The sequence below is a fragment of the Panicum hallii genome, chromosome 8, assembly GCF_002211085.1.
Source record: "Panicum hallii strain FIL2 chromosome 8, PHallii_v3.1, whole genome shotgun sequence".
Taxonomy (NCBI): domain Eukaryota; kingdom Viridiplantae; phylum Streptophyta; class Magnoliopsida; order Poales; family Poaceae; genus Panicum; species Panicum hallii.
Window position 1 is genome coordinate 43169044 of NC_038049.1, and position 13607 is coordinate 43182650.

At 51.5% G+C, this 13607-nt stretch overlaps 1 protein-coding gene across 1 annotated transcript; it reads left to right on the forward strand.

Annotated features, from left to right (window-relative positions):
- The first annotated feature begins 9030 nt into the window (after positions 1–9030).
- LOC112872383 lies at positions 9031–11185 on the forward strand. The gene is made up of 2 exons (XM_025935465.1): positions 9031–9225; positions 9686–11185. The coding sequence occupies exon 2, from the start codon at positions 9686–9688 to the stop codon at positions 11183–11185; it is 1500 nt and encodes a 499-aa protein (XP_025791250.1). The 5' UTR covers positions 9031–9225.
- The last annotated feature ends 2422 nt before the right edge of the window (positions 11186–13607 follow it).

Consider the following 13607-nt stretch of genomic DNA (forward strand, 5'->3'; position numbering starts at 1 on the left):
ATCTAACGGATGCCGTGGTGTAGTCCTCGAAGAAACCAGAACTGCTTCTTCTCCTCGGTGTTGGTGTCGTCCGCAGCGTACCTCATCATCTTGGTGAAGTGACGCTCGTACTCCTCCACCTTCATCGTGCCCTGGGTCATGGTACGGAACTCCTGGGCCTTCTGGATCATCACTTGCCGGGGCACGTGCTGCTCACGGAATGCCCTGGCAAACTCCTCCCACGAGATGTGTGCTGGGTCATGGTGGGAGTCGCAGTAGCTGTCCCACCACGACTTGGCGGTACCCTCAAGCTGGTGGACGGCGAGTGCGACGCACTCCTCGTCGGTGCAGTTGGTGAGGTCCAACTTGGTCTCGATCACCCTCAGCCAGTCATCGGCTTCCAAGGGGTCCTCGGCGTAGCTGAAGGTCGGGGCCTTCAGGCGGATGAACCTCTCGATCTTGCGCTGGAGGTCCTCTTCGGGCGGGCCGTGACGGTTGGCTCCGTGGTTCCTCTGGTCAACTGACTCGGCCAGACGCTGAAGAAACTGCGTCTGCCTGTCCATGATCTCTGCGAGTGTCGGCGGTGGCGGCGGTGGCTGCTGAGCTGGCTCAACGTCGATCTCCTCATCGACCTCCTCCTCATCAGCTTCGTCTCCACGGCGTGCCTCCCCAAAGGCGTGGGGTGCGGCACCCGCGGCAGGTCCTCTGCCTCTTCCACGCCCTGCTGCCAGGGCACGTGCTGGGGCAGCACGTCCGCGCCCACGGCCAAACGGGCGACCTCGTCCGCGTGCTTCGGCTGCGGCTTCCTCTTGGGCGGCTTGCTCGAAACGAGCCATCAAGCGGTCAGACCTCCGGATCGACATTTCCTGTATAGGGTGAAGGGGGAAGTTCTCTTGCGTAAACGCCGGCACTCACCACCCAAAATAAAAGAATACACACATGGGCAAACATGCCAATTATCCGAGAAAAATGCAAGAATAAAGGCGATAATGTTTTAAAATGAAAATAATGATCGAACAAAATAATGCGAAAATGAAGAGTCATAACATCCATCCATTCAGACATCAAACAGGCAGTACAAGGAATCACCGGTGTTATCTCGAGGTCAACACAAAAGCCTTCAAGATAACACCCCCAACTCACACTCTAAGAATACATCGTGAATGTTTACAAAAGAGTGGTGACTCCTATCGTGTCTACCTAGACTCGTGACATCATAGGACGCTAGCCGGAAACATGTCATCGTCTCAAAACACGACTCATGAGAATCTCTCGCCGGAATGGACCATCGGCGGCTACCTACCCTACACCTACTCCTACCTAAGACACCAACTCACGCCCTAATAGAAGGTGACGCGTGGCTTCTTGTAGGTCAACACGCGCTTGTACGCTTCTGGGTAGTCCTCCGGGAAGATGGCGTCGATGGCGGCGACGGCCTCCACCACCTCCTCGGTCTCGATCGCGGGCGGCATCTCCTCGTGGGGGCACAGGTGTAGGCGAAGCTCCGTGGGGATGAGCTTGAAATCCTCCTTCCTCACCAGGGGCTGACTCTCCTCGGGTAGCTGATTCCTCAGCTCGTGGATCTCGTCGACGCGGATGGAGTCGGAAATCTCCCACGTCTGCAAGGCGCGTGCGGCCTTGTCGCGGAGGTACACGGCGGTGCGGGTCAGCAAGGCGATGTTCTTCTTGTTCCTCTCCAGCCGGGTCTCCAGTTCCTTCACCCGGTCCTCTACCTTGGCCTCGAAGTAACCGTGCAAGGTCATGAAGTCCTGCTGGTCGTCCACCTGAGTCTGCAGCTGGCGGCACTCGGCCTCGCTGTCGGTGGCCCGATCCTTGAGCTTGCTGATGGTGTCGAGGTAGTCCTTCTCCTTGAGCTTCCACTCGGCCTTCTCCTCCCGGAGCTTCTGGAGCTCGGTCTCGGTCTGGAGTAGCTTGGCTTCGGCGGCCGTCCTCAGCTGGGTCTCTGTCTGACGCATCAATTGCGCCTCCATGTAGTTCCTTTGGTTGCGACGGGCCTCTCTCTGAGCCGTGGTGTAGAGCTGGTTCCACCCCTGAATTTCGTGCTGTAGGACGTGGATGTGCCTCACACTATCGTAGAAACCCAGGTGTAGCTGATCGCTCTCCGAGGAGAGGTTCACAGCTAGGTGGTCCAGGTCGTAGAGGTAAGAGCCGGTGGTGTGGATCATGGGCTGGTCCCCTCCGGTCTCCTGAACCGGGGCGGAGTACATCTCCAGGTAGACGGCCTCGGGATCCTCATTGGGTAGGACGGACCGAGGTAGCAGGCGGAAAGAGGAGTCGGCGAACTTGGTCTGCCAGAATTGGGCGAGCAGCTCCATCGTCATCTTCCGAGCGGCTGACTGGACAGCGGTCTCGGTGAGTACGCCGAAGCTGTGGATCATCTTGCCCTCGAAGGCGGGCACTGCAGGGTCGGGCAAGACGACGAGCGTGGCCATCTTGGAGTAGTATGGGGGAGCGGTGGTCGACTTCAGGGAAAGCTTGATGTAGGCTAGGTCGATGCCGATGTGCTCCACCACACGCTCGAACCACCTGAAGACGCCTCTCTGGTGGTACTCCTCGTACAGCGTGAGGTCGTGGGTCACGCTCTCCATCGTAGTTGCCATCGCGGTTGCTACCCTGCGTAGGAACGCGAGAATTGAGTCAGCGTAGGTAAGAGAGTAACTCAAGAGTGGAGGAAAACTGAGTCAAGGTGTCGACGGAAAATAGTCCAAGGTATTATAATAAATGGATGGAATCGTATAGATTTCCCTAGGTCTACCGACCATGTCTAAGGCTCGTGCTACGGTCAAGCATGGCTCTGATACCAACTGAAATGAACCAGATTCCCGAATCGAGGAATCCGACTCCCTGTATCGTCGTGATAGTCCCTGGATCAAGCGCTATCACATACAGAACTCATTTCAGGCATAATATCACAGTCATACTCATTAAGAGGTCAATCACAGGTTTAATTATTACATAAATCCGGAGGATCTGTAGTACGGAATTTATTACAAGCCTCGCGGCTAAATCGAACAAGCAGAAGGCGCATAGCGGTAGCTAGGTCTTCGGGCGTCCTCCATCTTCGGGATCCACCTCCACAGGCGACTTGAGCGAAGCTCGGGCCTCAGTCGTACCATCCGTCGTCGTTGGGGTCGAATTCCGGGTCGGATCCTGCATCGTACCAGGCTATCCCCAAGGAATGGGATAGGTTCACGTCACCATCCGTATGCAAGCTTTATTGGTCTATACTACGGATATAACAAAGTTCAAGGGTAGAGCTGGGGGGTTTCCTATGCATGCAATATACATATATAAGAATACACATCTCCTTTCTGCTCCGACTCGGGCTCTTCCGGCATTCCGGACTCCCGGTCACACACACCTTCCAACACCATCAAGTCGATGCGAGGACTCCCTCTCCTCGCATCTCAACTGCCCCTGGCAGGACAATATTCTAGAGGGAGGTAGAGATCATGAGTAACACTAACTAATAAGAGCAACAGAGGAGTAGGGATGTCCATAACCGAGGACGCGGCTATACGTATAGTTTTCACCCTGCAGGGGTTGTACACCTGGACCCACTCGAATCAACACTAGCCGGAGATCAGCCGACTAGTATACGAAACACCGGTCTACGAAATGAAAATAGGAGCCACGGCACCATCCGGCTTTCCCGGGTCTTGGGCGCATCCTCCCGCGAGAGGTCGCCCCGGGACTGTGAAGCCTCCCATGCGTCTCGGGGAACGTGAGGTCAGCACCTCCTTCCCCTGCACCGATACTCGATCCTCCTACCGGCTTGGTACCGCGCTTGCTAAGTCCGGACCGGGCCCACCCTCATAATGGGTAAGTGGTGTGCACGCTTACAAAGTCCCACAAGTCATGGTTACTCTCACCCGGTCCTTATCTGCCGGAGCGGGCATCTTCGTCACACGCGTATCCACCACGGTGGTCCGCAACTGCACCCTTAACGGGTGCCCCAAACACCTCAACACGTAAACAAAACTGTACCCGCCACAGGTACTCCGTAGGGTGTGCCAAGATACACACCCCAAGCCCTCGATCCACGATCGAGTTAGGTCGCCCACTCCCGGCTAAGCCCTAATCACCAACTCCTGATAGGAACCTCTCCACACACGCCAAGACTATCCGTCCATATCCCACACATACACTTTCAAGGATTTACAAGGCATATCATATAATAAACAATTCAAAATGGGTTAACAAGGAGTATGGATCGTAAAGAGGCCATGCAGGTTTATCTCGATATATATATATATACACATACAGCAATAGCATATCTACAAGCAAATGCCTAATAGGAGTTCAATTCGTAGATGGGCGTGAACCTGGCGTCTCCTCGAAGTCCTCCTGAGTCTCCGGGTAGTCCTGGTCGTCGGTCAGCTTCTCGCGGACGGGTCCTATTCGTAAATACGAGTAAGAGTAGGGTCCAAAGTGCAAAAGTGCACAAAAGGTTGCAAATAAGATCCAAATCATCACAAAACCTACTCTAACAGGTGGCTCATGATTTTAGAAGAATTATGAAACTGGTTTCATAATTTTCGGAGGTCCGGATAATTTATTATGAATTTTCTAAGGAAAAACCTATTTCTGAAATTAATAAAAGGATTTCAGAAAAACAGGCCTGAAAACAGGGACACGTGGCAGCACCAGGGCGTGCCACGTGGCATGCTGACGTCAGCATGACGTCAGCAGAGGGGGTCCCGGATGATGACGTCAGCAGTGGGCCCTGCTGACGTTAGCGTTGACCGGTCAACGTTGACCGGTCAACGGTCAACGGTCAAGGGTCGGTCAGCGGTCGTCGGGCCCCACTGGTCAGCCTCAGCACGAGGCTGACAGGTGGGCCCCTTGGGTCAGGCCGGAAAAGAAAAGAAAAAGAAGGGGTCCGGTTTGGTTCTTGGGCCAAAAGAGGTGATGGGCCGGCTCGAGGCCCATCGGCTCGGCTTAGGTTCACAGGGGCAGCTCGGCCTGTGGCTCAGCAGGCCGGCTCGGGCGAACGGGCTGGCTGGACACGCGGTCTGGCTCGGCTTGATTTCTCCGCGGGCCGACTTCTCCTCCTCCACGGGCTGGGCCTTCCCTTCTTCTTCTCCTCTCCTCTGGCTGGGCCGCCCCTTCGTCTTCTCCTTCTCGCGGGCCGGCGGCGTCGTCCCCTTCTCTTCTCTGACAGGACGGGCCCAGGCGTCAGCGTCCGGGGGATCCGGTGTGGCGGCCCGGATCCGGTGCAGCGGTGCAGGTGCGTGTGTGCGTGTGTGTGGCGCCCGAGGGCGCGTGCGGTGCGAGCTCCCGGAGGGTGCTCGGGGGAATGCCCCAGTGACATGGCCGCGACGCGAACACGACGTCGCGGTCGCGTCGCGGGGTGGGCGTGCACGGCGAGGCTGGACCAAGGCACGGCGAGGGCCAGGCAGAAGGGCGGCAGCACGGCTCGGGTGCGCACGCACGCGCGCGGGGCCTGGCATCCCAGGGCCGCGGCGCGGCCGTGCCGTGCGCGGGGCACCGGTACCCCGGGCCCGCGGCACGACGCGGCGGCGGTAGGGCGACGGCGGTAGCGGTGGGGATCGCGGCGCGACGGGCTCCTGCAGAGAAAAACGGCACGGCGGCCGGAGGGGAGGGAATTCCTACGGTCTCTACAGAGGGTTCCTCGGCTTAGCCGGCAGCAGTGGGGAAGGAAAAGGGCGGCGGCCGTGGTCCTCACCGGAGGGGCTGAAGGGGGAACAGAGGCTGGTGCGGTGGCGGGTCGAAGCCGGCGGGTCGGTGCGGTGCAGGAAGAGCCGCAGTGCCGGTGAAGACGTTCGGGGCGCCGGCTCAGTGAAGCTCCGGTGCGGCGGCGGTGTCCTCCTCCTCGCGCAGCTCCGGGCGGCGGCGGTGTCCTCCTCCTCGCGCAGCTCCGGGCGGCATCGTCCTCCGGGCTCCTCTCCTCCTTCTCCTCCTCTCCCTTCACTTCTCCTCGGGTGCGACGGCGGAATGGGGGAAATGGCGTAGGTGGTTAGGGTTCCGGGGTGGTGGCCGAGGGGCTTCTTATGGGGCGGTCCTAGGGCTTGGGATCGGCGGCGGCTGGGCTTTTGGGCGTCCGTGCTGGGACGCGTGGCGGCTCCACGGCGCGGCTAGGGTTAGGGCTCGGCTGCGCGGGTGGCCGAGGTGCGGGAGAAAAGGGAGCGCGCGCGGGCGGTTGCGGCGGGCTGTCGCGGAGCGGGGACAGGGGAGCGCGCATGGCAGGTGACGCAAGGGGAGCGGGGCCGCGGCCGGGGAAGAAAAGAGAAAAAGGGGTGCGGGCGGTTAGAGGCCTGTCGCGGAGCGGCGGCGAACGGCGACAGGGGCGAGGTGAGCCGGGGGAGGCGCGGGCGAGAGGAAGGGGAAAGCTGATGGGTGGGTCCCGCCCGTCAGCTGCCCCGGGCGAAGGAAGAGGGAGAGAGCGAGACGCTTCGCGATGTGGGCTGGGCCGTCGAGCGGGCCGGGTCACGTGCGGGGAAAAGAAAGGAAGGAAGGGAAGGGATCGGCTGGGCCTGGGCCGGTGGTCCACCAGGGGTGTTAGTGCTTAACATCTAGATTTGAATTTGAATGGCCCTTTCAAATTCAAATCTCACTCAAAAGAATCAAACAATTTCGAAAATCCAATTCAAGTAAGATGCAATAGCTATTCAAATCAAGTCCATTCATAAAATTTTTTGAAATTCTCAATTTTTGTTAAACAATTCCTATAAATTCTAACATGGAATGTTACAGCAACCGTCGCCGTCGCCTTCCCGCTCGGCTCGGTCGCGCTTCCCATCGGCGGCGGTCAATTCCACGTCTTGTGTTTCTTTCAAGAAGAGAGAACAGGATGGTCATGGCGTGAACACCAGCCGTACAGGCGGCGCGGCCGAGGTGGCCTGCTCTGCTGCGCCGATGACTACCAGCTCGTCGTCAGAGAAGATGGAGGCGGAAGCGGCGTCGAGGAGGGACTTGGCAGCAGCCATGGCGGCAGCGGAGGTGGGAGGCAAGCAGCAACTCCAGCCTAGTTATGAATCTGCAAAGCAAAGCAAGGATTGCCATCTCCTGACACCCTCCCATCGCATCTCCTTCTATTCTTTACAACTGATGTCTCTGCTCCGATGCGTGCTTGCGGCAGGGACGACGGCAATGGGGGAGCAGAGCCACGGGCGGTCCAGATTTGGCACGGCAGCGATCGGACTTGGCTTTTCCTGGCGCAGGGCCGAGTTCCATTGTGGATCCACGGCGGGCCGGCGTCCCTCAATCCGGAGAACACCACTGCAACAATCGACGATAGGTGGTTGACTACTAGTCGTTTCGATCTGCTGCAAACTTCTTTCTGTTCTTGTCTTCTGAAACTTGTCAGTCTTTTGGCAGTGTCGTTTGTAAATGGTTGCTGGGAGAGCTCGTCAGTTTTTGTACTACAGCTTACTGCAAATTCGTAATGCTGGCTGGATAGAAGTACGCAGTCACTGAATGATGGCATAGGAAGCTACGGTGCAGGATTCTTGAAAGAATTGTTTTGCCTCTGTATTTAAGAGATCATTCTGCCGATTCTGAACGTGTATCGTTTTACTTGCGGTTTATGCAGTTTATGCAGGCTGGGTGTGGATTACATCCACCTTGTGTTGTTGCCTCCGGCTTTTCTTGCTTTCTGTGTTCTCTGCATCCTGAAGTCTTAACTTGGTACCTTCTACTCTCAATTATGCTCCTGTGTTGGGGAAAACAGAGTATGAACGGAACTGCCGGGGCGCGTCTGTTCCAATGGAAGAACAACAGGAGGCTCTAGTTCGCATGTTCAGTACTGAAATCACCCTGCATGGTACATATGGAGCAAGAGCTACAATTCTAAGAGAAAAAGAATTGATTCTGTGAACTTGAGCATATCATCACTATATGCCCGCCTAGAGCAAGCACATCAATATATAGTATAATTTGTTTTTGTAACTCCTATGTAAAAATTCAACTAACAAATGTTTCACTCCTTGTTTCTGCATGTTACAAAGCGTCTACGGTTGCAGCATACATTGCCATGTTATGAATTTTTGAGGTGTTGAGCTCGCAAACAATGACATAACCAAGTTCAGAACTAGAGCAAAAGTAAATGGAGTTGAAAGGGTTGGCAATTTTCTCTATGTAGTTATCGACCAATGCACCACATATGGCAGCTGCTGCAAGCCATCTCATTGCTAAACATTTGGATTTGGTTCTGAGGTAGCGTGTGACACAGAAAATAATAGATGAAGACTATGATCTAGAAAACACGGTGAAGATCTGAGAATTATCATGACATGTTCTTTGGTTTCCTCTAATTTCTCAAGGAAAAACTTTGAAAACAAGACTAATGTCCAAGCCGGTCGGCCATCAGATACTCATAACAAATAATAACCAGTTTTTGCAAAGTGAACATATATGGCTACTTATTCATAAATCTTGCAAGCGTGCAAAAGATAAAGAACCTCGCTCCATCGGTTCCAAAGTATAGCTCACTTTAGCCTTGTTTGAGCCGAGCTTCTCTAACTCTGACTAAGTTTATAGGAAAAAACATCAACTTTTACAACATTCACTACCGGAGAGGCCCGATTTGCCGAGGGTGAAAAATTTGCCGAGAGCTATATTTCGGGCACTCGGCAAACATTTTATTTGCCGAGCGTCGCTCTCGGCAAAAAAAACCACTCGGCAAACATATTATTTACCGAGAGCCTAACCCTCGGCAAACGGATACACTCGGCAAACAGATACCCTAAACCCTAAACCCTAAACGCCGTTATCTTTGCCGAGTGCTACATTTTTAACACTCGGCAAAGGGTGTATTTGCCGAGTGTCAGCTGACCGACACTCGGCAAATAAGATATTTTATTGGCTGGCTGAGAGGTCCTGGCGGACAGTCCGCCAGTACTGGCGGACAGTCCGCCAGGACCTCTCGGGGTCAGCCAGCAGAACTTATCATTTTTGTTCCATCCAACTATCTCTTCGTGGGCCCATCGTGTTATGTCCGTGGGAGGCTGTCCAAAACCCTCTACACCTCTTGGATGAAGCTCCTCTATCTCTCTTCATCCACATAACACAACTAGCCCCTCTCACTCTCTCTTCCTTCCCCACGGACAACACCCCCCATTGCCCCCCATTGTCCGTGGAGCCAAGGATTCGGTTCCTCCGCAAGGTCCACGGCGAAGGAGCCCCTCCACAGGCTGCAAGAACCTTCTCCCCTCGTTTCCAATCCTTTGGAAGCACTTCCATTCATCCTAGGGCAAGAACAAGGTATATGCAATCCTCCATCGATCTCTCTACTCGATGCATATCTTGAGGAATGCTTTTAGCTATTGTTTCCTGCTAGGTAGAGGATGCTATTCCTTGAAAATCTTGAAGAATGGATGGCTAAATCTTTAGTTCACATGTTCATGTTCATTTCATAACCTAAACCTTTATTCAAGTCGATCTCCCAATCTATCCACTCATTGTTGTTCAAAATTTAAGTCTAGGCTTCCATTATCATCTACAATGTGCCTACAAAGTTTGAGCCCCATTGGATTAATTCTTGACATCACATATTTTCGCGGGAACATTCAAAACCGAGAGGTCCTGGCGGACAGTCCGCCAGTACTGGCGGACAGTCCGCCAGGACCTCTCAGTCTTGATTTTTACTGCATAATCTTTTGTTTGTATCCACCCGTTCTTTCATTACTTCTAATCAAGCTGTATACTTCCTATACATGTACAGATGGTGCATGAGAGGAGGACCAAGTTCTTGCATGATCCCGTCTCCAACTCCGATTCCGATGAAATTGAAGTCGTTCCTCCACCTAAGCGCAAAAGGAAGCCAACGCCCAAAATTTCAATGAGTCGAGCTGGGCAAATGGGCGGTCCTAGCCATGCGGCACCCAGGCGTAGCTACCAAAGAGCTGCTCAACCACAAGGTGATGTGCCTCAAGAGGAGGTTCCTATCTTTGATGAGTACCCTCCACTCCAACCCTACCGGAAGTATATCATGCACAGACCGGAGTACACAAGGATCAACTTCGGTGACCCTGGAGTGAAGCGAGTGGATTACACCACAAAGCAAAGAGGTGCTGCATTTAAGGAAAGAAAGGAAAATCCTTATGATTATGAGAAGTACATCACGGATAGGAGGTTTTGGAGCAAATTTCAAGCTGATTGGTACATATCCGTCTTTATTGAGAAGAAGAATGCTATCACCGTCTCCAAGTACATCAATTGGGATGAAATGAGTGAGAAAAATAATCCAACCTTTGACTTGGTCATACGTGAATGTGAGAGGAAACACCTCTATGAATTCTTGGCCCTCAATCAAGATTGGAACAATGAGTTGGTTGCTCAATTTTGCTCCACTGCTTGGTTTGAAGGTGAGGGCAAGAATTCCTTTATTCACTTCAATCTTCAAGGGCGCGCCTTCTGGGTTTCATACAAGCAATTTGCTACTATCCTTAAGCTTGATGACACTCTAGATGAGATGGAAATTCACGATGATATCAATCCAACGGATGAAGCTCTTATGACTCTCTATCGGGATGAGGATCCGGATATAGCGACGACTCATGGACTACGTCCATATATGGAGATCATGAACAGGCTATTCCGGGAGACCTTGACTCCCAAGAGGGGTGATCGCACCAAGATTCATGGTACGGTCAAGAACCTTCTTCTAGCTATGGACTTTGATCACCCGCCCTTTAGTGTCTTTCACTTTTTCTGGACGGAGTTGAGGTACATGCTCCATCATGGCAGTAATCCAGTTATCTATACTCCATACATTCAAAGGATGATTAATGCCGTGACTGGAATGGAGTTTGGATATGATGCGGTCCATGCCCCATATTGCCCACAGCCTCCCAAGGAGCAAGAGTTTCCACCAGAGGGCGAGTCTCCCCCATCAGCTCACTCTCCACCCCAGCCCACTATGGATATGCCCTCCACCTCGGCGATGCCTTCCTCTTCTAGGACTCGTCCTCGCAGGAAAGGCAATGCCTTTATTTATGGCTTGAAAGCTCTCTTCAAAGTATGCCGCAACACCAACGATGTAGTTCGTGCTCACGCTCGGGCAAATCAGCAGAGTATCAACAGGATTGAGCGCCACCTTGGCATTGAGGAGACGGATTGGCCCTCATTTCCGCCTTCTCCTCCTAGGGACTTTCCAGCTGCGTGGGAGCATTATGATGTAGGTGCTGATGATGATGATGATGATGATGAGGATGATGAGTGATTACTGCTCCGAGCTTCCATTTGTCTTTTCTCTTTTTGGTGTTTGATGCCAAAGGGGGAGAAGATTGTATCCTAGCATTCCTAGCATTCTTATCTTTCCATCCTTTAGAGTCGTTGTGCGACTTTGGATCTATGTGAGACTTGGCTTGTATCCTATTTGAACTAAGTTGGCTTGTAATTTCTAATTTCTTTTTATGGATGATGTTTGCATGGTTGTGATCTTATTGCTTTTCTATGTTTGTGAAATCATGTGATATTACATTATCTTGGTTTTATCTCATCATGATGCTTTGACTTTATTTGGTTTGCTCATTATGAAATGAAGCCAACCCATGCCTTGAACAGAAAAATGCAAACCCGACGATTCGTTAAAATTGGAGAACGGTACCAGTTCAAGAAATGTGGTTCAAGCGAAGATAATTCTTTGTTTTATATTTTCTTTAGTCTAGGTATACCGTACTATCAAAGGGGATGTGGAAAGTGTGTGGTAGAACACAAATAAACCAAATCCGGAACCCATGCCTTGAACAGAAAAATGCAAACCCGAGTGGTCCTGGCGGACTGTCCGCCAGTCCTGGCGGACAGTCCGCCAGGACACTTAAAAACAGCCTAACGGCTAGTTTTTAGTGAGGCTCTGTATATATCCCTTCGACCCCAACGGGAAATCCACCCTGCCAAACTGCATAAGCTTAGCCTCAAGCACCTTCTAAGCACTCCAAAACTCCCCAAAGTGAAACCCTAGCTTCCCCACTCCAAATCCTTAGTCTAGGGTTGGGTTTGAGCAAGATCCAAGCAAGATTCAAGTTCTTTCCCAAGAGATTCACCAGCTTTGCCGAGGGAGCAAGATCCAAGCAAGATTTAAGCGATTGTTATCACTTTTTAAGCCATTGTGATCGCTTTGGCTGATCAGCAAATGAGGAGTCCACATTTCTTAGCCTCAGTAGCCATGGAGGCCCAGGCACCCCGCGCACGCGTGCAGCAGGAACTGCCGCAGCGACCAAGATGCTCATGTTTTTCCATCGACGTCGCGTTAGCTAGATGCTTCCTGTGCGTGAGAGCTTTTGGGTAAAGGGCTGCTCCATTTATGGCTTTATTATCACAATATTTCCCGATTAACAACGCCCACGCTTCTATCGCTCCTAGTAACAGATGAGTGTGAAATTCACCAGTGACACGGACAAACTTTATTCATTGCCTGGATAGAGAGTGTGATGTTATGTTGTGCAACTTGCTTGCCAATTGGATGCTCACGTGACAAAGTTATGACTATTTTTTTCTCGTATCCAGTCCAATAATATATATATACATATATATATATATCACAACGGACATCACATGCAGTTTATATATATATATATGACAATACACATTACACACATTTCATATATGACAATACTCATAAAAGTCCATACAAATTCATACAAAGTTCATACAAGTTCAAATGTCCCGAGCCAGCATAAATGAACATATACAGTCCATACAAGTTTGGAAACGTTCATACAACTCACTGGGTCGGCGGCGGCGGCGGAGGCGGTGGCGGCGGGACAAACCCGTAAATAGCTTCTAAGGCATAGTCCTTTGCTTCAGAATCTTCAAGTTTCAAGAATATCTGACGCTGCTCCCAATTTAACCTGCATAAATTTAGAACAGAACGAAGTTCTTTGCCTTTGAAACCACACCTCATAGCTTTGTCACAACAATTTTCCATACTCAGTCGACCCATGAAGAGTTGTGCGGCAAATTCTTTATCTTCCATCAGGTTTGAAAAACGTTCACCAAAGCTTGAATCTGACTTGCCACTGCTGGTGGACTCTGCGTTGCATGTCATCTTCATCTTCATCTTCTTTCTGGGATTAGGCTCATTGGCTACATTATCATTGTCTACAAGATGTGGCGGCGGGGTCTCGACGACATAGTCAGGCGTAACATAGTCAAACACTGCTGCATATGTGAGCCAATGCTCTGAAATATAGTGCTCACCCGCCTGCATAAACCAAAAAAAAACTTGTGGATTACACACAAGGGTATTAAGATTAAGCTAAGTTTCGGATTATGATATGGATTGCAATGCTTACCAAATGGAGTTTGACATCATTTTCCAATGCAGTAACATGTTCTTTTATATCATCGATACTCAAGTTGCAACTCACAACTTGTAGAGTTCGTGCAACTTTTTCCAGTACATCAGGATCAGTAGCTCTCCACTGATCGTTACTATCCGCAAACTTTATGTTATGCAAAGAAAGAAGGATTCTTTTTCGCGTGTCCATCGGATCAGTTGGAAACCTACAATTTGTAATCCAGCTTACTTTTGACTTTCCTGTTCAAAATAATTATAAGGATGCAGACAAACTTACATTTCATACTCCAGCTCTATCGGTCCACTTAATAATATTAAAAAAAACTTGCGTCAGAACTATTTG

Bases quoted from the DNA above. Each gene is read 5' to 3' on its own strand.
- LOC112872383 (XM_025935465.1), top strand. From the start codon at position 9,686: ATGGTGCATGAGAGGAGGACCAAGTTCTTGCATGATCCCGTCTCCAAC.